General features: G+C 39.7%; 1 protein-coding gene across 5 annotated transcripts in view; it reads right to left on the reverse strand.

The window, feature by feature from the left end:
- Positions 1–27,141, reverse strand: part of HECTD4 (HECT domain E3 ubiquitin protein ligase 4) — a 107,767-nt gene extending 80,626 nt beyond the window's left edge. For all 5 annotated transcript variants that reach the window (XM_054006906.1, XM_054006904.1, XM_054006905.1 and 2 more), the window contains exons 1-5: positions 26,730–27,141; positions 6,251–6,768; positions 3,712–3,801; positions 3,185–3,315; positions 532–640 (exon numbers count right to left, since the gene is read on the reverse strand). In XM_054006906.1, coding sequence (XP_053862881.1) covers positions 532–640; positions 3,185–3,315; positions 3,712–3,801; positions 6,251–6,768; positions 26,730–26,891 — 1,010 coding nt within the window. In that variant the 5' untranslated portion in view covers positions 26,892–27,141. The remainder of the gene's footprint in view (positions 1–531; positions 641–3,184; positions 3,316–3,711; positions 3,802–6,250; positions 6,769–26,729) is intronic.
- Between the last annotated feature and the right edge of the window lie 254 nt (positions 27,142–27,395).

Genomic DNA, 27,395 nt, shown 5'->3' on the forward strand with positions numbered 1-27,395 from the left:
TGACTGGCTAGTCTCGCCTTACCAGTCAGGCCAGATTCCCATGCCTAGCTCAGGGTGGAACAGAGTCAAAAGAGCTCCACATGGCCCCTGACTCAGGTTAAATCCTGGGAGCTGGCGAATGCTGGTCAATCAGCTGCCCTTGCTCCATCTGGCCAATGAATATCAGAGATTCCAATGTGGGGGGAAGCTTCCTGGTGTCCCTCAGTGACAGTCTCGTTCCCTAGGTACAGAGGCTGTCCCACTTGCCACTATCAACTGCTCCCAGGGAAGAATAAATTTATGCCTACAATAGTCTATAAAGGAAAACATCTCAAAATATGGGTCATGTTAGACGAGGAAGATATTTAATGGCAGTAATTTTCAATATAAGAAGGGGGGAAATCAAATCACTAAATCTGAATCACTGAAAAATGATTTAGTGAAAAAAATATTAGATGTTTCATATACATATCAGGTCCTCTGACAACAAAGATTTATCTAGATAGGATAATAGATCTGCAAAGGCAGAAATATCACAATACTGTGGCTTACCGTAAAGTACCGTGTAATCCAGATCCTAATTTGCTTATTCCTCTGCCTACTGAATTAGTTGTATAAAGATAAAGTCCATCTGCTGCAAGACAGCGCCCTAAGTCTGCATCTGAAATAGGAAGGAAGCATTGAGTGGAGACCTTTTATGAACAGCAAAGCTACAATGATCATGTCGCTGCTGCTGTTAGGACAGTGACTGAAAACCAATGAGAGCTCCTCTTCTTCTCTGGTCAGAAGTTTATATTTATATATAAATTACTATTTGTATTACAGTCACTTCTATGATGACCAATCAAGGACCAATGCCCCATTTTAGTAGGCACTCTACCATTCCTGTATCCAGTCATGCAGAACTGTATATTTACAATTTACCCACATTGCTAATGTACATATATTAAAATATGAAATAAATTACACAAAAAATGTGAAGTGCTTCCAAGCAACTTGAATGAGAACAGTGTAACATGCACCCAGCTGCTCATTCAAATATGCAAAATGGCATCAGGTAACAAACTGTTTTCTCAGATATGGATGATATACATTTGAGAAGTTCCCTATTTCTGTATTGCTTTCTTATCTGTTATGCAATATGGCTCAGAGTTTAAGTTCTAATCTTAAATTCCTCATATGTTCTGATTCAGAGTTCAGGACCTAATCAGAGAGCCCCTGAACATTTTTGGCTGCACACTATTCAAGTCGGACTATGGTGCAAGTTAGAATGCTGCATTTAATAGGACATGATCAACAGGACTCAGTTCAGATGAAAATGCTTTACCTTCACTACCAGAATCTAAAATTATTCCGTACAATACATTTTAAACATAATTTTCAATTAAATACTTTCAAAAGGTTGTAATGGAACACAGAAGACCATTTTCTTTTGTTTTGCTATAAAAGAATAGAAGGATTTAACTCTTGTTCCTAGGGCATCAAGAAGAGGCTACTGTTGCTCACACATCAGCATACTGGAAGGGGAGATAACACCCAAGGTTTATGAATATGGCAAGCTTTTCTGCTCAAGACCACCACTGTAACCTTAACATACTGTGTGTAACTGTGTGAAAAAAAATCTAACCCAGTGCATTGAAGATATAATTGTTGGTGCCAGTAAATGCTGGTGGATCTCAGCATTGCTCGTACATCTAGCCATTTGTTTCTCAGATCTTTGTTAGTTGAGAGAAAGATCTTTGATCAAGGAGGATGAGATCTCTACCAAATCTTGTAACTCATATACATCAGAAGTAGAAAACTAACAAGCAAGCAAAAAAAGATGGGTGGGGGGGAAATGGAAAAATCTGGCTGCAATGATAGATGTATGGCACCCAAGATAGAATATTAATGCAGGAATGTCAAATAACCAGCCCACTTAAGGTATTTTGGTAGTGGTAGTTCACATTACATACTCAGATCACAGAATCTAAGCTTTCATTTTTTTTCAGAACAAGTAACTTCCTAGCTCTCATGGTTGCAAACATAAGCTTCCAAATATGCATAGAGTGTAAACCAATACATTTGTCTTCCTGAGTCTGTAGGCAAGCTGACACAATGACTCAGAGGTGTGAATTCCTTTCATCTCCAGTGATCTCACTGAGATGTCAACTCAAGTCTGATGACACTTCAACACCAACAATAACTATTTCATTGCTTACCTTTGTAGCAATAGAATTAGGGAAGTGGTGAGAATTGGGAATTGCTGCAGGCAGGGAAATACAGAGTGAAGAACAGGAGAGGCACAGAAAGAGAAGTCAGAGCAGAGGAGGATGGGTAAGGAAGAGAAAGGACAGAAACACTGGCAGTCCTAAAGTTAAGTGTCTTCCCACTAATGGATGCTTAACATGACAATAATGCATTAGACAAAAAAAAACAAAAGTTTCATTATAAAAACTATTCTCAATTTAATCTTTGTGCAAAATTCCCATTGAAATCAATGAGTTCTCCTATGCATATTGCTTGATAGAATCCAACGTACACCCCAGATCACTAGCCATGATAAAAATGACATTCAGTCCTTACCAGTAAACTGAGTTGTACCCATGCATTGAAGCCAATAGCAAGTGATACAATCCATTGTACTACATCAATATGGAGATTTAAAACTTTCCTTTAGCCAGCTAAAACTTTATTAATTTTAATACAAGTGGACTCGTTTCTTCCAGTCAATCCCCTACTCAAAAAAAAAAAAAAAAAAAAAAGCGCAACCAAAGGAAGCTCTATTCACTCATGTACCCATCTCCATCAAGTTTACACAATTGTGTACTACAAAGATTGTGTACTAGTACAAAGATGACCCAGTAATAACAAGCTGCCTGTAAAATTAAGTCCATGCACATTAGTCTGTTTTTGAATGTGCAAATTGGAAAACTGGGTCCCTACATAGCAATCTTCTTGCGCAAATGTGGGGTTTTGCAGATATAACAAGTGCCTGCATGTTCCTACAGATGCCCAAGTACGCTATCTTCTGAAAAACATGGCCCCATGTGTGCTCTTTGTTATGCCTCATGACTGCTTTTATACTCTTTCCAACAAAAAGAAAAAGAACTTCTCAAATTCTAAAGCTTTAGATACAGGGGGAAAAAATACTCTGTACAATCAATGCAAAAAAAATCTGATCCTCTTAAGTGATTTTAGTATAGTCATAAAACAAACTCTTCACCTTTGTTTTCAGAGCTGGAGCCACTGTTGGCATCAGGTGCAGGTAACATATCTTCAAATCCCCAAGATACCATGTGTTTTCCCCCAAGCAAACAGGAGGGAGATCCAGGCCCACCTTCCAGAAGCAGCAACCTTTAAACCAAAAAGAGTACAGAGTAAGATACATAAAGAAAATGTTTTCAGAGTAACGATAAAAGCAACAATTAACCAGCTTGAAAATTAAGATTAAAGATATTTTTCAAATGGGAAATTTCTTATCTCTATGTTACAGTTCATAATTAAGCCATTTTAAGGGAACTTTAGGAATTTAATTTTTTTTAAATTAACACATATTGAGAATTAGCCTTTTATCATTATCCTTCCTCAATTAACCGGATTTTTCCTAGGGCTTCCAAATTTTCATTTTAGTAACTATAAAGTCTTGGATTTGTCAGTGGATCACATTTTGCGACTAATCTTTTATCTTTAATATTTACACATTTTCAAGGTTGATGCAAAAGAACTACAATTAGAAAAGTTATTACCAACCTATATAATACATCAGCCACAGGCAGGGATCCCAGGTCTGTCTGTTTCTGTAATAGATGTACTGTGTGAACAAAAGTTTTCAGTGATCCCCTAGGAAAATAATTAAAATAAGAGTTAGAAGTCTTTGTTCATGGAAAATACACTAATTTGTATGCAAGGCAACAAAGGACAACATATATTTAAGACAATGTCCAATGACAACTTTTTGTAAAACCTCAAGGACGTTTTCTCTCTCAACAAGCCAACATCTTTTCCTGTTTGCATCCTTCTTCTGGATTATTTCCACCCAACTTTGGGGTAACACAAACAAAGAGGGGGCAGAGGGAAGGATGTTATCTAACTGCCAGCCCTGAACCCACTTCTTATTTTGGGCATCAGCTGCCACAGGCAGCTCCATAAACAATATACAAGGGAGGGCAACTGGTAATCACCTTTAGAGCATCTTAGATTCTTTTTATTCATCATTTCAGAAAAATAATGACATCTATGCAGCTTGAAGGACTATATTTAGTTTATAAGTGTTGCAAATGAAGGCTTCAAAGGGATAGTCAAGTGCTTTCCGCAATTGATTATCCTTAAAAGGAATTTAAAAATCCCAAGCCTAGGAAATAGAACTTGGGGTATACATTTGCAAGTGTTTGTCAGAGAAGTTGACCGGTAGAAATCTCTTAATTGTTTAAGCCACCACCAAAATGTTTCTTATAATGGGTTCTTCCCCAACTGAAGGGGCTCCTTCGGAGCTTCTACAAAATGTTTAACTTGCAGGTGCATATAGAAACTAAGAAAGCAGATTACCAGTACATTAGTTTTGTACAAACTTTAGTAGTGCTACGCCCTGGAAAAAGCCTCTAATGGTTGACAGTCCTTTGACATCCCATCTTTGAAATGCTCAATTTCAATTTCCCCCCAAGAATTTTAATCAGTTTTTTAAAACAATATTCATCCCATTGCTTTTGTATCCTTCGGAAAATGAAGCATCCAGGATTGAAAAAGGATTATCAATAGTAGTTTTCTTTCAAAGGCTTCTTTCTTTATAAATGGTGCCCAATGCATGGAGGAGTGCATGGCTTTTGTAGGTAAACACAAAACTCAAAATACTATAACACTGTAGGTAGCATTATGTAGATAATTTTGTAAAGACAAGCTAAGAAGATGATCTTCAATTCAATGCCTTTAGTTAATTTTGGTTCCTTTAACCATTTAAATTCACAAAGACATTATCCATGCCTTTTGATAATAACTTAGACATGCCAGATAGCAACCATTGTCCCCCAACTGGTGCACAAAACAAATGTTATTTGTCACATACATTTTACTTAATGCATTTAATAGATTATAAACCCTGAAGATACTACTGTGGTCATCTACTCTGACCTCATGTATAACCCTGCATAGGAATTCCCTGAATTGATTTGTGTTTCAACTACAGCAGATCTTTTAGAAAAAGATTCAATATTGATTTTAAAATTGCCACTGATGTAGAATCCACCACAACCCTTGGTAAGGTGTTCCAATGGTTAATAACACTAACTGTTAAATAGTTGTGCTTTATTTCTAGTCTGAATTTGTCTAGCTTCAACTCCCAGCACTTGATCTTGCTATAACTTTGTCTGCTAGACTGAAGAACCCATTCTCAAAGTTTTGTTCCCCCATATAGGTACTTCTAGACTGGAACAAAATCTCTTCCTCCCCACCCCCAAACTTTCTCTTGGTTAAGCAAAACAGATTGAGCTTCTGGAGTCTATCACTATAAAAGACACGTTTTCCAATCTCTTAAATCACTCTCGTAGCTCTTCTCTGAAACCTCTCCAATTTATCGCATCCTTTTTGAATTGCAGACACCAGAATGGGAAACAGTATTCCAGAGATTTGGTGTACATTAGAGGGTCATGATTTTCAGAAAGTGCTAAACACCAGTCCTCTAAAAATCAGGAGCCTTTAAAGTGAAGTAGGACACAAACAAAAATCAATCAATCAACAAATGGTTAATTTTGAAAGTCTTAGCCTACACCATTTTTTGTCCAAGACAAACTGAATTAGCACAATCTACTTCCTCTGAGGGCTTCTCTATGTAAAGTGGCAATTGAATGAAAAAGACCTCCTGCAGCAGATGACGGACTGAAGTACATCGACCTCCATATAAGCCCTTGAGGAAAAATAAGCTGCAGGTCCAGGGTCACAGAGCACAGGGAGACGTCAGACAAACGTTTCCCCATTTATTAAAAGAAAGAGAATGAAGAGAATGTTTAGTATCCTGTGTCAACCATCCTTACAGATGGGTTCAACACAGTAAAGGAAACCACATGCACAAGAGTCAGTCCTAGCCTAAATCTTTCCTCTTCCACATGAGCTAAGCATTTATATCTTGCATATTGGTTTCACCTTTTCCAGCCAATTTTTAATATGAAGAGACTACTAGCTAGTGTAAAATGAAAAGCTTTTCCACAGCATAACCACATTATAATTTCTGCCATTCTTTAGCACAAACACATGCTACCATCATCAACCATGACATCTGTCTAATATAGACTCTTCTTACCTTGCACAGGCCAAGGCAACAAGGGCGGCAGCAGCATTCTCTTTTTGTTTATATGGAATCTGTTGGCCTGAGGCAGATGTTTCCTCCAACCAGGAGCAGAGCAAAGATTCAATTCCATTAAGACAGTCAGCTGGTTCCTTAGTCAAACTCAAAGGCTGGCAATCTCGAAGGCAATTCAATAGTACCTCAGCAGTTATGTTACAGAGAGAAGGGTCTGTTCTGCTTTGAGACTGAATGAGAGGAAAGACCAATAGAAGTCCCATCCGTGAAGTAAATGGTGCTTGCTCAGGTTGCTGTAACAAACCCTGACGCTTGAGCAAGGCCAATGTTTCTTCATCCCCAGAATTTTCCCGTTCGTGTTGTTCTTCCAAGGCTAGCTGGCGCTGGGCATTCCAGAGTCCACGCAAAGCATTTAAACGGTATTCAAGCAGACGGGCATAGGCGTTGCTCTGGTTTCCACATACAGAACGCAATCGCTCAGCTAGTTCTGTTGGATTCTTAGTCTCAAATGTTAGAATCTAAGAGGAGAACAAGTCACGTTTACTAGTGCAAACATGTCTGCTTTTATTAGAAATGCTTTAAAAAAAGCGAAGTCCAACATAATACACGTAACATAACTTCTAAATATTAGACTGAAACATAATCCCAATCTAAAGTGTTAGAATATTTTTACAAAGAAAACATCTCAAGTCTTAAGTCCATGTCCCAAGAAGTGCACGATTATTCCCTTAAGTACATTTTGTAGTACTTTCTCCAGTTTTAGAACATTTCAAGTGATAGAGCTTCCCCCAATTTTCTAACCTCACAGCTCCCTCCCACTGCAAAGTTTTTTTTCCCTGCTATTCATCTGACTTTTATCCCATTACTCTGTTACACCTGCTTCAAATGTTTGCAGTTATATCGTGTTCTCTTCTTTACTGATAGCTGCTGTCACATCAAACACACACCTTATGATCAGATGTTTCTATGAGGAGAAAAATGTCTTTATCTTGGCACTTCCAAATAAAATGGGAAACAAAGTGGGAACAATAAAATCAAGTAACCCTAATGGAAAGCAATGTTTGGAGAATTCTTCCAAGTACTAAGCCAGAAAACCATTATTTCTGTGAGAGACGATAGATCTCTTTTCCTCATATTACACAGTTCCACATCTGAGATCAGCAGAGTCACTTGAGCTGGGGTGATTACATTGACAGGCAGTCCTTCTATATTTTGTGTTTTTTAACTTACAGGATAGGCATACAGAGTATACAGTAGGAAAATAAAGATAAATTTTATAAATGTGATGAACAAGAATAGATAAATCACTTCAGGATATGTCATATTCATCATTTTCATGAATAAACCTACTGAAATCAGTGAAACTATTTTACCTGAGTATAGTGAGCAGGATTTAGCCTTACTAATAAAAGGGTACGTTTAAAAAAAATGAAATTCTTACAGAATTTACATTAGCAAAGATATTTTTTAATGGTTAAATATTAGCAAGTAAATTTTGTAGATCAATATTTCCAGTCTAAGAATGTTAGTTACTAAACTATACATTACATTGAATAATACATTTACAATAAATACTGTTTATATTAAATTGTTCTTTTAAAGTGCTAGGCTTTGTGTATTCTCTCGCCTCCTGTGGTAGAATATTCTATTCATCTGTATTAGAGGTTGTCATACTTTTGACTTTTTGGAACAAAACATTATAAACTTTATATGCAGGAAATGTGTTGCTTGTAACTAGAGCCCTGCAAATCTGCGGATATCCACTTTATATCCACAGACCATGTTTGCAGATCATGTATCGGATGCAGATACAAATTTTGTATCCACACAGGGCTCTCTACTTGTAACTCATGAGGATGGATTCTCAAATGGAAAGTAACAAGCAGCAGCAGCAAAGAGGAAGAACAATTAAAAAGGTCAAGTCTAAAAACTAACATAATATTTTTAAACAGTAGGTCTTCCAAAGAAAAGGTGACTCCCCTCAAGGGTTAAACACCTAAAATATTGGGTTTTTTTTTTTTGTTTTGGTCTGTTTTTTAAATACTTGCTAGACAAATGTCACAGGCAACACAAAAGATAATCATTACCTGCTTGCTATTTGGCTTCTCCTTTGATACTATGACAAACACTAGATCATTTAGTTTGATTTTTTTTTAGATCAATATTTTATAGATCAAATATATTTTGCTTTTTTGCTCTACAAAAATAATAGCGTCTTCAAAGTGTGTGCCAGATGAGGTTTAAACACCTAATTGTGCCTAGCTAAGCTATAAGTTCCTGTATAAAACTATTGATTCAGAACGCTCTCCAGCCTTTCTGGACTATAAACAAAGTCTGTATCTAAAGTCTGTATCTAATTTGAAACACAGTTACTCACTTAGTGTGCATGAATATGAAGGCAGTAATCTTTGGGCAGCATCTGAAAGAACATTTCATTCCACAATTAATCAAGAATCCAAATGGCAAACTAGCCAACTGAACACCTCCAGGATGCGCTACTTAGCTGAAATAAAGATCAATCTAACAATTAAAATTACACTTGTCATTACAAATGGCAAAAGCATTGGTCACTTGACCAATCTAACTAATCAAAGACTAAAACTGGGTTCTTCCCCTCCGTTTTCAGGAAAAAGTCTCTGTGTAGGAAACAAGAGGAGGAACTGGAGTTTGAAAATTTTTAATTATTGCTTGAATGGTTTATTTTGGCATTATTATTCAATAATCTACCTCGGATTCCTATATGCGAACGATCATGGTCCAGATTCTCAGCAGATGTTAATAGAGCTATGCTAATTCACATCATTGGAGCTATGCTGATTTATACCAGTTGAGGATCTGTCCCCAAGTCTTAAAAGATTGGAAGTCAGAAGATTAATCAAGTGAAAATTTACTTTTTCTAACAAATTAGAGCAAGGCACTTGTAGAAGTGAGCACATAATGTCAAAGTATTATAATGTCAAAGTATTAGCTAAATTTCAATTTTTTTTTTTTTTTTAAAACACTGCTTACTTGACAGTTTCTGGTCATAAATCTCTAAGGATTGCTGGATATGGATTTGCATCCATACATCTAGTCCTGCTTACATCTTTTGGTTTATTCAAGTATACAGCCTCTGAATTTCAGTTCATAAGGTTTCCAGGACAGTTCTCAACTAAATTAAGGATGCTCCCTGCAAGCTGACACAATTTATATCAAATTGAATTACCTACTGTTTGTGGGACTCCCCAGCTCCTTTTCTTTGGTATGTTTCTTTACTTTCCTCTAAGAATCACTGACAGATTAGACTATCATTTGGATGCTGATAACATAGAGATGTACTGCTTTGCTGCTGAAATTTCTAGAAAGGTTGTGTCTGGTTTGATCTTAGAAGCATCAGTTTTTACAAAATTCCCTACCTTGAATGCTTTACTACTTCTAGCCATTTTCAGAATCCTTATCTGCCACAAACAGAAATGGACACATCTGCTTGGTCTTGCTCTTATATTGCAACATCTGTGCACATTCCTCAATACATCTCACTCACTAACAACTGATAAGAAAGTTGAGTGAACTGTCAAAATAGTACTTCTGATATTCCACAACAAACAGCTGGTTCTGTAAGTGAACTGTATCAATGCTGAAGGCATTTCTTGAACTGGTTACAAAATTATTTCTTTTTTTGCAAAAGAATTCAGAGGTTTTATTACTTGAGACTTATCAATAGGGTCCTGGTACAGTCTCCATCACTGACAATTTTTATATCAAGATTGGATGTTTTTCTAGAAGATCTGCTCTAGGAATTATTTGGGGAAGTTCTAGGGCCTATGTTATACAAGAGGTCAGACTAGAATGATCACAGTAGTCCCTTCCGGCCTTGGAATCTATGAATCTATAAACAGTTTTCAAAGTTACTATTGTTGGCATAATCCGTATTTGGTAAATCTTGGACACAAATGTCATTTGTTTGGAGACATTGTGGTCTGCTATAGAAATACAAATTTAGATTTAATTTTTTTATTAGTTAGCAAAGGCCTATAGAAAAAGACATTTCTTTCATATATTTTGTAAGTTGCCAAGATATTTGGCATCTTGGCAACTTATATTATTTGGTTTTGAGAGAAGTTAAAATACTCACTGCATAAGATTTTTAAAATAAAAAATGTCTGCAGTACAGACAGATGTCATATGATAATTTATAGTAAAATTCAATGATTTAATTGAAGTAGAAAAGAGTTGATTTAAAATGGTTACTCACTGAAACACAAAATTTTAAAAAACTTGCTGGGTTCCATATTTTGTAATAAACTGTAAACATAAACCAGGTTGGCTGGAAGATTCACTAAGCCCCTACCTTTAAAACTATAACTGAGTCAGGGGACTCAGCCTTAATATGGTTAAAAGTATAGATGTCTCGTGTCTCCACAACCTGATAAAAACTTTAGATCCCTGAATTGGTTATGGCTGCAGTACTGATGGGCCTTTAGGATATGCACCTTTTGGCAAACCTGGCCCAATTTCTGATTTTCTTTCAAAATAATTTTGAAACCATATGAAACCTGGTGGGTTCGACTGATTGCTTTGATATTCTAGCTCAGCTTACCATGACATTCAATGTTGAAAGAGCGCACAGGTATATTAAGGAGAGTACGCACGCAGCAGTTGGTTTACTGTAGTCTGTAGTAGAACAAGCAAATAAACCTAGAAGTCTGTACCCGCCCCTTTTCCTACGCCTCCTCCAGCTCCTTATACCTCTGAGTGTCAAAGCTAACTCAGGCCCATGCCGGATAGACTCACAGAGCTCATGGCTCAGCTGCTGCAACTTCTTGGCTCAAAGAAAGAATCCAGATTCTGGGGAGCAAAATCCTTCAGGGCTCCACAGGCCTCTCACATGGACTCGACAAGCAGATAAACGTGACACTTGAAGGCAGAGCAGTCCTCTTTAAACTCCCAATGTGAAGACAAGGGGAACAAAGCCAACCCTCTGAAAACAAAGCTTGCTTTATGGGATGATGTTGCGAAGTCCCTAGGCATCAAAGGTGCATAGTTATTGGGACCAGAATTGGCCGACCAGGATCAAGACTTTAATGCTGACTCCCCCAGGTGCTCAGCACTGGGGGATAAAGCCTGCATGTTGATGTCCACGCAACAGAGCTTGAATTATTATTAGTAGTAGTTATACCGTAGCCTCAGGAGCTCTAGTCACGGACCAAGACCTCATTATGCTAGGTGCTTTTCAACATAAAGAGACAATCTCTGCCCTAAAGAGTTTACAATCTAAGTATAAGACAAGAGACAACAGATGGACACAGACAAACAAGAGAGAACAAGGAAACAATGAGAAAATATTGGAGTGGCTCTCTACCCTTGAGAGATGTGCTAGCCAGAGAGCATCTCAGTCTGAGCATTTTCTTGAGACAGAGCAAGCACCAAACGTGCTGATCCAAAGCTCATTGGCATCAACAGAAATTCCCCTCCCCATTTACTTCACTGGGCTTTGGTTCAGGCCATAGCGCTACCACAGATGGGCCATAACTTAAAGTCTTCATGTTACAGATGGCTGAGGCTCATACCATCAGCTTCAACAAAGCAGACAAGGCTCAGAGGAGCCACAAATGGGGGGAGGTCCTGCCATGCCAAAAGTTCAGACTAAACTATCCCAACACTAGCTAGAAAAACCAGAGGCAATTTTCTAGGAACAGACAGTGGTATGGATGGACACTGCCAAGGCAGTGCTTGTAGCTGACGGCAGTCAAAAGTAACTGAGTAGCATGGTATCACCTTAAATATCCTTAGGGCAGAGGTAGAAGGTAGGTGTGAAAGGCTAGGCAGGGTTACTGTTTTCCAGTAAGTACCTAATTTACACACAGAACCTCAGAGCAGAGATCCAAGAACTATCCTCTTTTCCCTAATCACTCTAAAACAGGGAAGCGTGAGGAAGCTGCATCCCAGTGGATGAATACACAGGACTTCAGTTTCCAGGACTGTTAACTTAGCACCTTTCATGAGCACTAACGTTCACTTAGGGAAGCACAAGCTGTAGTTTTCTTCACCAGAGGCAGCCAAGGTAAGACAACAAATGATAAACTGGTATAAATAATAGTTACTCCAAGTGTTGTACAGGGGAGAGCACAAGCCAGCACTTAAAGATACGTCTACATTGCAAAGAAAAATCCTTGACACCATGTCTCATAGCCTGGGCCCAATTGACTTGGGCTTGCGGGGCTAAAAAATAGCAGTATAGACTTTCCTGGTTGGGCTGGAGTCAGGGATACGAAATCCCCCCACCTCACCGGGTTTGAGAACCCAGGCTCCAGCCAGAGTGGGAAAATCTATACAGGTATTTTTGGCCCCACCCTCCAAGCCCAAGTCAATTGACCCAGTCTCAGACTCTGTGTTGCGGGTTTTTCTTTGCAGTATAGACATCTCCTTAGTTAGTACTGCAGAACAGACACGAAAAAGGCTCACTCTATACTTGCAGAGAGAGCTTGCAAAAGACTATTTCCTAAATCGCAAATAATTTCCGTGAAAGGTAGTAAAGGGAGAAGGAGAAGTTGAGCCATAGGCACAGTTTGCTATTTAGGGAGAAACTTAAAAAGAAATAATTCATACTACCACCCACTGCTGACAAAGCGAGCAAAGGAGAAAGTCATTAAAATGTTGCAGACAGACACCAGGCTTTTAAGAGTAAGGGATAAAACATTTGTTATAAATAACTAACATTTTTTTAAGCTTTCAAATCCCATCAATATTCCCTCAACACAATTTTTGCTATACCCAGAAAAGCGTGAAAGAATAAAGATGAAAAAATAAATGAATGCTGGAGATGTTAAAAAAAAATCCCACAATTTCTGAAATAGATATGTGCAAATTCTTACCTAAAGTACACCAAAGATTTTTTATATAGATCCAGTGCTTTGACTACTAGGCACTTCAATGTCAAAGCTTTGTTTGTTTAATCAATATAAGCTTCTTAAAACATAAGTTACAAATGTCTAGACCACATTTTAAATACATATAAGGCCCTCCACTTCCATTCACAATTGAATGTACCACCTCACCTCCAATTTGGGATCACAAAACTTCTGTGTCAATCAAAAGTACAACAATTGCTTACATGAAAAAACTCTAACTCCCAAATCCCTTCACCTATGAGTGACTGACTGAATACACTGCATTCCTAATGAATGGAGAAAAGAATCTGCACATTCTGCAAAGACTTATTTATATTACAGTAGCACCTAGAGCCTCAGGCAAGACTGATATCTCACTGTTTTAGACACTGTACAAACACATAGGACTGGCCTACACCTAAAACTTAGGTCGACCTAGCCACTTTGCTTAAGGGTATGAAAAATTTTTTACACACACCTCCTCTGACAGACAGAAGAATTCTACTGTCCATCTAGCTACTACCTCTCAAGGGGCTTGATTGACTAGTGGTAAAAAAAGCCCTTCCATGGCTTTTAGTGGAAGGGGTTTTAGTGTAGTTGTCTACACTAAAGTGCTGCAGTTGTGCCTCTGTAGTGTAGACAGACCCATAGTAAGAGAGAATTCCTGACCTGAAGAACTCACAGTCAAAATAAGCAAGACATATAAAGGTTGGGAGGGGAATGAGAGACAAAGAGAGAGAATGTGACTTGCATGAGTTCACAAAGCTGGTCTTGGCAAATAGAACCAAAGCAGACCAGTCACAAATTATAACTGTTCCTATACAAGTACGGGGACTGAATAATGAAATGGAACAGTCCATAATGAAGAGCTGAGTCAAAATCTTAGAACTCTCATCTAGATCTGCTAATATCCTCAAGTCAGTGCCTTAAGAAGAAAGGCTATGGGATAAGAGAAAGTAAACCCACTAACAGACATTTAGAGCTTCTGCACCGCCTCTCTCTTTCTCTCATGCATACCTAGTGGTCAGGCTGTATTGTTATTTGCTTGTTTTAGGGGCGAAAATGACTCTCTTGCTGCATAAATATTGTGGCCTTTGTTAAATAAACTATATGCTCCATATAGTTGGGCACATTTTGAAATCTAACAAATAAGCAACAAGAACAAAAAAAAAACAACAAAAAAAAAAAACGCAGCATCAAAAGGAGACAATTATGATTAAGTGAGCAACAGTCCCAGTATCAGCTACAGCCATATTTACTATAAAGGATACTTTGACATATTGTTAACATTAAAAGGGCTCTTTTAAAATCAATTTCCGGTTCCTGAATGCCAAGTGATAGTGCTTCCAGAGCTGGTACAGACAGTAGGGGATGCTAGGGCTACTGCTTACTTCAGGCAGAGGATCCTGAATCCTGATGTTAAACAAAAGGGTCAGGTGTTTTCAGCTCTCAAGCAGATATCAAGGATCTGATTCAATTTCTAACCAAGTGGTCCTGGGTGATATGGAAGTCTGAAGAGACACTGGGCTACAAGAAAGGGTGGGGACATTGAGTCATCTTGTCCCAATAAAATATCACGTAGGGGTGGATCTGCCACACATGCTCCCAACTCCCACACCCTTCTGGCTGAAGTGATGGTTACGAGGAACGCATTTTTGAAGAAGGAGGAGAGAACAGCTCCTCATAGGCTCAAAGTGTGGCTTCCTCAATGCACTGAGAAATAGATTAAGGTCCCAAGGTGGAGTAGGCTCTCTAATGTGAGGAAAAAGGTTGGTCACACCCTTAATGAAACTTGAAGTCGTGGGGTGTGTGAATACTGATAACTTGTCATCTGGTAGGTAGAAGGCTGTAAAAGCAGACCAGGTAGACTTTGATGGAGCTAAGACATAAGCCCACGGTTTTTAAATTCAACAGATATTCAAGTATATGATTGAGGTGTGACTTGCAAGGCAATAATGCTCATTGAATGCCTCAAGAATGAGAACAATTCCACTTCTGTAGGTAAGTCTCTCTTGTGGAGAGTTTCCTACTATCAACAGCACATTTTGTACTTCGAAAGAACAATCCCTTTCTATGCCTGAGAGCCATCAAGGAGCCAGGCCTTGAGATGTAGCAAGGAGAGGCTGAGATGAGTTATTGTGCCAAATTCTTGGGTCAGTAGATCTGCTGTCAGGGGAGGTGAAGAGGTGACCGCAGAGTCAGGTCTGGGAACCACACCTGCCTCAGCCAGGCCAGTGCTGCGAAGATGATAACCACTTTCTCTAGCTTCAGTTTGCTCAGGACCTTGAGGAAAAACAATGTTGGGAGATAGGCATATAGCAGAGTTTGAGGCCAAGAAGTGAGAAAGGTGCCTCCTAAAGAATTGAGACCTTGACCTCGTCATGAGCAGAATCATTGGCATTTTGCATTAGATGGAGTCGCGAAGAGGTTTATATCTCCAGGAAGCCCCAGGTGAAAAAAATCTTCTGTAGGATAGGATTGCTCAACTCCCATTCATGGTGTTGGCAGAAATGTCTGCTCAGCGTGTCTGCTATGGTGTTTTGCAGACCTGGTAGATATGCTAGTGAGATGTCAATTTGGTGTGTTATTCACCAGTTACAAAGTTTTATTGCCTTTGTGTGCAAGGATTGGGATCTTGCTCCTCCTTCACAGTTTATATAATACATAGTCACACTTGTCTGCCATAACTCTAAATGACTCTTAATCTTAGGCAGAAAGTGGTTACACATATACCAGACTAATTTGAGGTTGAGTAGACTGATGTGAAAAGAGGAGTCCATCTGCTTTGTGGTGTGAGGCCCTGGAGGTGAGCTCACCAACCTAGTAGGGACACATCTCTGGTGATGATTTTTGACGGGGCTGACACAAGAACTGAACGTCCATGCAAACTTATGGGGATCCTTCTACCAACTGAGAACTGAAAATTCTCTGAGGGATAGACACCTGCCCGCACGGTTGTGATTGCTGGGAGCGTACACAGTTCTGAGCCAGGCTTGAAGGCATTGGGAATGAAGCCTGGTGACAGGTATTACAAATATACAGGCTGCCATATGGCCCAGAAGCTGAAGGCAGGCCATGCTGTGGTTTGAGGGCTTTACTGTAGTGTAAATAAGGTTGGACATCATGACAAACCTGCCCATGGTTAAGTATGCGCTAGTGGTTATGGAATCCAGGGAGTCACTGCTACCAAAAGTCTCAGATTCAAAGTGCATAGGCGCATGCACACACTTAAAATGGAGCACCCATAGGGACAACTACTCAAACAACTATTTGTTTACTTGTACATTCAAGTAAATAAAAGAGCATCTATCCATGACTTCAAGTGACCTTGACTATATTTTAAACTCTCAACTGACCCACAGACAAACAATGGCTAGGCAAAAACCACTCAAAAACCAAAGATGCATAAGGATCTGAGAGTGCAGGTCTAGAATCTAGGGCTGTGGGGGCCCTGGGTCTCTGACACTCCCTCATCACCACCAATGGATATGAGCAAAGCAGCATCTCACTAATCCTGGAATGTCAGGCCATCTGATCAAAGCACAAAAGGCATGCAGCCACCAGATTGGCTCACACTGACTACTAAAAGCCAGGAAGTGTCTTCGGTGGGCTGTCCGAGCAACCGTGCAGACTCCCTGCTGCTGCCGCACTGGACCCTGTTTCTGGCTGCCTCCTGAAATCCACATCCAATCCTATTCCTGCACTGCTCTTTACTCCCGCCTCACCCCTAGTTCCCTCTTTGCTCTGGCTCTGTGCCTGATCCTTGCCTTTTCTCTGGTCCCTGCCCTTTCGCCTCCCTCCTCACCCTCAGCTACCAGTCCTGGCTCTGAACCCAGCTTTAACTTGACTCTCTGGTATCTGACAGATGACTCTGGTTCTGATCCTCGCTTCCATTCCCCGACCTGGAAACCTGCTCCATCCACTAGACCCAACTCCTGTTCTGACCACTAGGCCAGACCTCCTACATTCTGATCCCTAACTTGATGCATCATGCAGAGTCTGGTCTTGGGGTTTTTCCTTTCCTGACATTTGGTTTTAGATGATGCAGTACTTTTTTATTTTCCTCAGACCTACAAAATGTTGCACGGGCTTGTGTACAGAAAAGATTATATTTCAAGAAAGTGAACTGTAGCAAGACTGGACCCCATAATTCTGCAGACAGCAGTACACTATGTGCGCATATAACCATAAGCAGATACATTATTTCTGCTGCAGTACAAAAACCATCACCAAATGTTTACAGTCTGTGCTGAAACCGACTCACTCGATTCTCTCAGTGATGTTGGTGGAATTTATATGCCTGTATCAAGAGGAGATTAAACCAATTTTAAGCGTGCTAGAATTCCTGATATCTCAAGAACAATGGCATTTAAGCTTTGATTAGTACTTCTAGGATAAAAGAAGGAAAGCAGAAGTAGTTGAATACATAGCTATTCAAATTACCACAAGGAGTCTTAACTGCTTCTTAGTGCCTTATCACTAAATTTGTCAATTTCCTTGCCCGTAAAAGAGATTACAGAAAATAAAAACCATAGCAAAGAAAGTTAGCTTCCTGAATATATCAAAGAGTATATTAAACAGGTGGTATGTGTGGGGGAGATTGCTACAAAGGAATCTATTCATATAGCCAGAAGAGAGGTTCTAAATGTAATATTATGAAAATTTTCTAGTAATTAAATCAAGTATGAACTTAACTATCAATGTAATAAGCATTAATATATTCTGCTTACATACATGTTTAGAAATATTTCTGAAGACCAAAGATCTAGAGTAAGACAATTTTAACATATGAAATATATTAATCTCAAACTTTAGAAATAAAAATCCTGTATTGTGAACTGATTACGACATGTTTTCAAAGTGCTCTACTGATGCAAGACTTTACAAGCACTAACTATAACATTATAGCCACTGCTTATAGTATGTATTTTCTCTTATTTTAAATCTGTTACAGCCTGAAGCCATATCACTTCTAGCGGTGACTCCATGCAACTTCACAAGCCAAGTATCTGGTTGCTTCCTATACAGAGTTCTATAGAAAGCGACCATTTAGCAGATAGCACTGTTTGCTTCCAGCCAGCACTACACCAATGCTTAAGCACAAAAATAAGGCCCAGAATGTTGCCAAAGATGTCGTCTTTTGAAAGAGAACAAAAACAGACCCTCTTCCACCTGAGGACCTTAAAGATCTCATTGCATTTCCCCCCCTAAAGAATAGGGGTGTTAATTTATTTCAACTTTATTGATATTTTCAAATTCTGTATTGGAAGACTGGAGTTTAGACTTTAACAATGCGTTAAAATAAGATGTTAAATACCACTTGGTACTAGCCAAGTACTTCCCCATTAAGACAACAAAGAGTCTGGTGGCACCTTAAAGACTAACAGATTTATTTGGGCATAAGCTTTCGTGAGTAAAAACCTCACTTCTTCGGATAGTGAGGTTTTTACTCACGAAAGCTTATGCCCAAATAAATCTGTTAGTCTTTAAGGTGCCACCAGACTCTTTGTTGTTTTTGTAGATACAGACTAACACGGCTACCCCCATTAAGGAGCATTTTTGTTAATATTGTTGCATCTAAACCACGCACTATCATAAAATGATTCCTTGTAGACATCCCAATAATGTAACTGTTCCAATGTACTGTGTTTCAATTAGTAAAATGTACTGTATGTACTTTATGAAGAGTTTCAGGCTTAAGAAATTAGTTTTACTGACCTACTTAGTCAAAAATGGAAGTGAAAAATGTGTTAGCAAGGAATTTTATGGATTTGAAAAAGTGTTAAGTAAAATGTAATATAATCTAGAAGTACTAGGAAAAATAATCTGATTATATATTTATTATACACCTAGACCACAGTGAGCATGTTAGGAAGAGTGCCCTCTTCTATAGAGCTATAATTCAGGAGAGAGTTTTTGAAATTTCTAGATAGGACTCACTTATTTCTCCACATAATCAGTTTAAGAATAGAATTCTTACTACACACTGATCCAAAACCTTACACCTACATAGCAAAATGTCTTGGAGATTGCAATACACTTCACCAACACCCTTTGGATTAAGTAAGTATTACTCCCATTTTACAGATGAGGGAACCGAAGCACATAGAAGCAGAGCCAAAAATAGAATCCCCCTTCTTGACTTCCAGCCCCATCCCATAACCAAAAGGTCATCCGTCTCCTCCCCAGCACATGTAACATATATGGACAACTGCTTTCTTATGTGGTCACTTATTCTTTAAGCAAAAAGCTCAGTGCAAAATAGTGAATTCCAAGTTTTGTGATAGAAATACCAGAATTTCTTAGATTAAGACATTCTTGCAAAGTGAAATGCATAGCAAAAATATATCAAAATTTAAACTGCTCCAAAATGCTATACGGTGTACAAACTCTCAACCCTCAGCCTGATGGATTGTGTCACTGTACTAGGATCTAGCAATTCTGGTTAATACAATTTCTGAAGAGACACAACAGAAATCACAACAGAAATCAGTAAAGCCTTCAAGAGCAGTAAGCCATAAATCACATGAACACCATAGAATCAGCTCAGTACACCATTTACTCCAAGCATATGCCAATCACAAAATATGTACAGAATATGTTCTTTAAAACTGCTCTCAACATAGATGGGAAGAAAAACAATTGAATAAGAGGTTGTGACACAGAGGCACACTGGTAGTTCACTACTCTGTGTCAGCTACTCTTGTCAGGCCTGACATACTCACTATACCTAACACACTGTGTCATGATATTTATTTAAAAGGTGATGTGCAATATGCCAATTTGAAATCTAATAACACTGGTCATTAATATCACATGAAATGTTTGTAACAACAATGAGGGAAATTATGGATACAGTGATATTATTACTAGGAGACTGTAAACCAATAAAGTAGACAAAACAAAATTTCCCTATGAAGGGGGAAAAAAATATGATGGCAGATGCCCTGCCAAGAAAAGAGGGTTCTGACCTGCTGCCTCTGGGTCAGCCAGTGGCTAATCTTCCTGCAGTTTGGTAAGGGGGAGGTGTGACCCTAAGAACACCTCTATGCCAGATGGTAAGAGACTCCTTGGTATGTAGCAAGAAAGAAAGTCTTAGCCACTAGAAAGTGTATTTTACTTTTATTTGCTTGCAACCATTGTGTCTTTATCCACTGTACTTGAACTCACTTAAAACCACTCTTTTCAATTAAATAAACTTGTTTTACCTTTATTCTAAATGAATCCAGTGCTATGTCCGACTTGCAGTGATCACTAACTCCAGTTAAAGAAACAAACTGCTGCGCTTTTGTCTCTTTAAAGGAGCAATGTCCCTTATTACTCCTGTGAATGTTTCAGGAGAAGGCTGGACATTTCAGGACAGATGGTTTTGGGGAAGTCTGGGATGGAGGGTGAGGGATCACACTGCAAGGGGTAAGGAAGGCTGGTGGAGACCAGGTTGGGGCTGTTGTGCTGTAGGCAGGCTGCTAGTGTCAGAGTGCTGACCCAGGGCTTCACAGCACACAGACGGTTAGGGAACTGCACGCTTGTCTGCTGGCTGTTGGTGTCTGGCCTGGGATCTCTAACAAGCATTACTCAAGTGAATTTCTTGGTTATAAAAGATAGTATTTGCAAATAACAATGAACACAAACAATTTCTATATTTCGTTCTTCTTAAATCAATATTATTGTATCTGGAAAATGTTACTGTAATATTGCAATTACATTTGATGTATATGTACACATGTTATATTTGGCATATTTCAAATCTGAAAATACATATAATTTTAAAATTGCTACATAATACTCTTGCTGTATTCCATTGCTCCTAACAAGTCTTTCAGCTACTGTAACACAACACATAGCAGGATGTACCTTCAATTTATAATCAGAGTTCAGGGATTTTTTTAAATATGTCAAGTAATTTTAATCATATATCCTCCTTCAAAATCTCTGATTCATATTATGCTGTATATAGAATCATGATTAACTGCTCAGCTAAAAGCGTGAACTATGTTTCCCTTGTGGAAGCACTATAAGTTTAATCACTCACTTTGAAATATGCCATAGGAGAAATAAGAAAAAATAATTAAAATGTATGCATACAATCTAATATTTAAAACATCCTTAGTATCCTTCACAGTATATAAAAAGAGCACACAAATATCAATCAAAATGTAATCTAGTTTTTCTACCTGCACTTCCTTTGTTAACAATCCTACTGTCTCTCAGCAAAGATTTAAAATACATACAGATATTAAGAAAAATCTATGTGGGAGGTTTTAATCTATTATAATATGAAAATATTGATTTGGCTTTTTTTATTATTTAAATATTTGGATCCAAATTACTAAAGGGGGGGGGGGGGAGAGGAATCCAGACCCTCATCCTGCACCCACTGCAGAGCATCGTGTTTACTGCAGTAAGTAGTCTCACTGAAGTTGGTGATAAGCAATATGCTTCGTAATAGATGTTTGCAGAATAAATTCCAAAAAATATGTTCTCTAACATTTTCCATATGAGGTAGCTAGATTATGATTTAAAATGAAGTTCTGCAGGCTGCTGATCTATAATTTGGACTAGAGCCTTTCAGAATTGTTTTTTTAAATGTGACTGAAATTTGAATAAAGGTAACTGGTGATACAAAACATTTAACAATAGCATCCACACTACAGAGCAAGTCAGACTGTTGGTGGGACAGGCCAAGATTTCAGGATTACTTTCATAAGAAAACAAACAATGAACAGGCTGAAAAATCCATTCACAAAGCAAGTGGATAATTTGCCCTGGTGAGTGAGAGTATTGTCAACTTACATAGAATTTAAGCTTTCATTTATGGTGACAAAGATAACCTTCCAAATGTGAGCCAAGTAGTAAACTGATCCAGTGTCATCCTTCTGGGCAGCAGTGCTACTTTCGAGAACCATGATCATTTCATACCGCTGCTGCTTAGGAAAGCTCTGAGCACCAGCAGAGACAGATTCTGGAGTATTTACAGTGGAAGAGGATCTGAAAATCAGGGGCTATGGTAGGAGTAGAAAAGGTACTCATATTACAGTGATAAGTATGATGTAAATGCCCAGATAATAGAGAACCATCCCTTCTTTCTGCAGCCAGGGAGATCAGAGACTTTATAAATACACAAGCTAAGCCAGAGGACATTGTGAAACAGAGCCCCCCAAGAAAGTTCCAGGAGCAGCATTCTGCTATAAATCCCAACAGTGGAATTAAGGTGTTCAGTTTCTCACAATGGTACTGCCCCTTGCTAATGGGGATCCCACCCTTGTCTTTTGTATTTATTCTCTGGAAAAAAAAACAAAAAACCCACACCTTCCTTAATGCAGAGTTAGGGTTGCCTGGTGCTATCCTTCCAGAACATCCAGTTCAACAAAACTCAAACCTCTGAAAACTAGGAAATATAAAGTTACACTACACACCAATAAAACATTAATTTTGCCCCCCCCCCCCGAGCAGACAATCATTTGGAATTATATGCATGCCCCCCATTAAGTGTAGCTGTATTGAATGGAAGAGGGATTAGTTGGAGAAACTTGGCAGCACTGTGATTGTGATATGAAGCCATCTGGGGGGCCTTGAGCGCACCAACATGTGTCAACCTTAACTATAGCAGAGCTGATGCTCCCCTATAATCTCAAGGGTTAGTCCATCAGCTAGTAAGCATCTGCGAAGTTTTTCAAGTCTAAGTAGTAGATATGGCTACAATCACACTTACTGAGGAATAGTAATTCTTTCTAGGCACATACAGTTGTGGCTCCTCCAGGGAGCTAAAACCCATGACAAATGGTTAATCCCAGATGGGTCAAACCTACATTAACTAAAACAACCTACTGCAGATCCCAATGTGGATGATTCAAGCACTAACTACAACCTATTGCTACTGCAACAAAACACACAAGATCTGAACAGCAGTCTTGCTATCGCTACTCTCTCTCATATCACAGAAGGGCACAGGTAACTAGATCCTCATCAGATGAGGACAGAGACATGGCCTAGGTGGCCGGCTACAGGTGTAGCAGCATTTATAGCACCAAGTACAGGATTCTTCGGATTTTCCCAGGCTAATCCTGAAGACCATTAAGAGAGGATGTCCCAATGACTGCTGTTTTTCTTAGGCAGATACGTGAAGTTTAAAGTATAAGAATTAAGACAGCAGTGGGACCACTGGCATTTATATTTCACTTAGTCCTATGACTAACATGGAAGAAACTGGACTTTTCTCACACTTATTTCCCCAGTGGAAAAGTTTCAAAGTAAGTGCCATTTTACATTAACTGAACCTCCCACTTGTTAACTCTAGAACTGCTGGCCTTCCACATAAGTCACCGACTGGTTTGAATCCAGTCTACATGGCACAGAGCAAAAATGTATTACCCTTTGATGGGCTATGTGAAAAAGCATTGTAATGTCATCACTTGTTCACTGGGGCTTTGACCGAGACTAACAATTTCCATTGCTGGCAACCCTTGTTAGTCTCAGAGAAACTAAGGACTGAATACACCTTGAAACTCTCATCCCGATACATCAGGGTTGAGGAATATTAATGGGGAAGCTTGTACAATGACTATATGTTGTATATATTCTGTTGGCAGAGGACTTCATTATCAATACTGATCACTGCAGCAGCTTTTACAAGTATTGCATTCACTTTTTTTATATTCACTTTTCACTGAAAATACAGACTTTTTATAGTACATATATTTACTTTGCATGTGCACAGATATACAAGTTTAAAAGACTGCTTATTTATTGAAACACTGAAATTTGGAAATTAATCTTTAAAGGATACTGCAGGAATGCTGGAACAATTGTTATAACAGGGTTGCTGATGATGGAAACCATGTATTTGGTGTTTGTTTTTACTACTTCAAGTCATGGGGTACAGCAGCACCCCCAGCACCGGCACCACTGCTGCAAGAGCATATTTTCCCCATGTGAGTGTAAAGATTTCATAACCTTCCATTTAAAAACCAAACAAAATCTTACAGGAGTGGGAATGTCAGGTTTAAACTTTAAATACCCTGTTTATTATCAATTTGTCACAATGTTAGTGTTATGTCAATGGTTTTTTTGTTCTTGTTACATTTATTTTAAAAGAGAATGAGACTTTAAAGAACTACAAATAAACATACAGAAGAAACCAAAGTAACTTCTTTGGATGTTATTCTCTCTCACGTAAATGCAGAGAGATTCCTAGAATTAGGGATATCCATTCATTTATATAATTGTTTTAGATGTAAAGACTACATACCAAACAAGCTTCCATCCAGAGTTGAGTGCTCTTTGCCAAGTTTAAAAGTATAAATAAAAGTGAATTAATCAAAGCAGCAGCAACATATCTTCCCTATCCCCAATCATCTCACAACAGATGAGTATTTGGACAGTTGACATTTGTTTATTATGCATCAAATCAGAATAGCAATGGCTCAATCTACTGGATGAATATATAGCCATGCATCAAAATATTTTTAATATATTCACTATTGGGACAAATCCAGTACAGTTTCCCAGGGAAGGATAAGAGTTATATATAAAATGCACAGTAGAAGTTGTATGCAAAGTACTGAAAATCTGTAGTAGGTAGGAACTGAACATTTTTACCAGTCACTTAAAATCTCAACTGATCAAAATTCTGCACACCCGAAGGCCAGAAGCATTTAAGTCTGCATACTATACTAATCCAATTTTTAAAAATAAGGTATCTTTTCATTTTAAGGTCTTCTACTATTTTCAGTGTCACAAAATATTGGTGTCTCAATACTCTCCAATTCAAGATTACAAATCAACCAAGCAAAGGTATCATAGCAGACTGCTATTTTAAAGGTTTCATACTGAAAGCACACATAGCACTCAAACTCTAGCCTTCCCATTTCAGAGGGTTTTTGTTGTTGTTTTAAATCACACCCACACCATGCTTACAGCCCCTTACACAACTGTAATAAAACACAGGATAGCCTTAAACTTCATTTCCTGCTCTGCTCCACTCCTCCCCCACTAATAATTTTAGGGCAGGTTATTTTAAGTTTTAGAGACATGTAAGGCTCCAATGCTAAGGCCCTTCATGTCAAGTTTCATTTTGGAGAAAGTTTCTGGTCTAGTTTGTAAAATCATGAAAATAAGAGTGTATCAAAAAAAAAAAACAAAAAAACAGGAATCCTTTACTATTTCATGAGGGAACAAGCACACTAGAGATCTAAGCATGCCCATGAGACATTATAATACAGTAATTAGATGGTTTGCTCACTACTGCTTCCACAAGTATATAGTGAGGTTTAAATCAATTTCTGAATACATGTTTCATTGAAAATCAAAGTGGATTCAGATCACAAGAGAGGATTCATGCCATTTAGATATAAAAAATAAACAAACAGGAGATATCACACAAATAGGGAGAGCCTTTTATGGGGGTGACTTGTGCAATATCCATTTCATGACAACCAGTCAGTGCTCCTAGACCCACCCTCCTCAATGACATCTCACAGAGAGGAAAGAGTCAGAGTCAGCAAAATAAATAATAAATAATAATAACCTTCCTTTTTTAGATAAAGCTGGAGGAAGTTTTCATAAACAGCAAATTTAGCTTCCTGTCACCAGAATCTAGCAGTGATTTTGTCAAGACTGCAGGCTTCTGCACCTGCTGTGGCTTGTGGGTTCTTGGCAACACCTTGGTATGCAGCCAAACCCTCACTAAAGGGGTTGCGGCTTAAATAAATGCCTTTGACCTAACACAATACACAGATAAAGCTGCTGAACCATCCCCACTTAGATAACTACTCTGCTTCTCTGACAAAGACCCTGTGTCATTGCAAGCTATGCTGCCAGGGAGAGAGGGTGGGGTGATAGAGGGAGGAGGAGAAGAGAGACATACAGCAAAAGATGCAGTCTACCGAATAGATGCAATCTACACACAGTCACATTTTACATAATACACAAATACACACAGCTGCACAATTTGCCTTCCACCAGAGCTACCAACGTTTGTGGGAGGGGCAGAAGCTGTGATGAATAACCCAGCTGTTCCCTTTGCTTTTTAATAATAATCATTACAACAGCCTAAATACTGCACCTAGATACCCAAGTATCCCAGATGCTTTGCACTAGGACAAATAGATTTAATTGCTAACCATACAAAAACAACAATTAAAATCAGGATAAAACCATAAATAAAAATCAATACATCAAAGGCTGTTCTAGAACACACCGATTTTTTTTTCACCCTACCGATTTAAACAAGGAGATTTTGCTTCAATCCTTCACCCTCCATCTTCATTCCCTCTCCATCCCCGTCACCATTAGGTAGGGGCTGATTAATACCCTGAACCACTTAGCTCTCTGGATTCAGTACCCCCCAAAATCATCCATCACCTTCTTGCATCCACCATTCTTCATCCCAACCTCCCCAAACCTCCATCCTCTCTTTCCCCTCATTATCACCACCCTCCTCACCTTGATTCCCACCACCTCCATCCTCGCCCAGCCCCCCCCCCAAGCCCTCGCTGTGCATCCTTCTCCTCTTCATCCTCACCTCCCCACACACCCCCTAACACCCCCCGCCCTGCCCCATGGAGCAGCCCCCCCTCCCGGCAGGGGTGTGTGGTGGGGGAGGGGCTCACCTCCAGCTCGGTGTCCCCGGGCTCGGCCACCCCGATGATCTCGCTGGGCAGCTCGGCCAGGTCGGTGACCCGGATCAGCCCGTCGTGTAGGAAGATGGTCTCCTCCTTCACCGAGAGCCACTGGGCCGAGTCCGCAGCCGCGGCGGCCGCCGGGGACCCCATGGGGCTGGCACCGGGAGATCCTGGGGCAGAAGTGAGGCGGGCCCCGCTACCCTCCCATGGCGGGGGGAGATGGGAAGGGAGAGGGTCCCTCGCGCGCTGGGGGGCGGGAGCGGAGCGCCGGGGGTCCCTGAGGGGAAGCGGGACCGGGGGCTGTCAGCGGGGAAGAGGGGGAGCTGGGATCTCTAGCGGCGGCCGTGCCTGGGGCGCAGCGGCCAGCTCCTGCTCCCCTCCTCACACACACAGGTGACAGCACGACGCCATGTTGCGGGCTGCGGCGGGCCCGGCATGCCCCGCGCCGGGAACAATACACCCTCCCCCCGCGGCTCCCCAGCGCCCCGCCCCCCCGCGCGAGGCCCCGCCCCCGGCCCCGCGGCTCCTCCCCCCCGAGAGCTCCCCCTCAGGCGTGCGGCGACCCCCCTGCTTTGCCCTGCTCCACCTGGAAGACCGCTCCCCCCTTACTCCTCCTCATCCCCCCCGGCTGCCTCGACAGCTCTGCTCCTGCTG

The sequence above is a fragment of the Malaclemys terrapin genome, chromosome 16 (assembly GCF_027887155.1).
Source record: "Malaclemys terrapin pileata isolate rMalTer1 chromosome 16, rMalTer1.hap1, whole genome shotgun sequence".
In the NCBI taxonomy this organism is placed as follows: domain Eukaryota; kingdom Metazoa; phylum Chordata; order Testudines; family Emydidae; genus Malaclemys; species Malaclemys terrapin.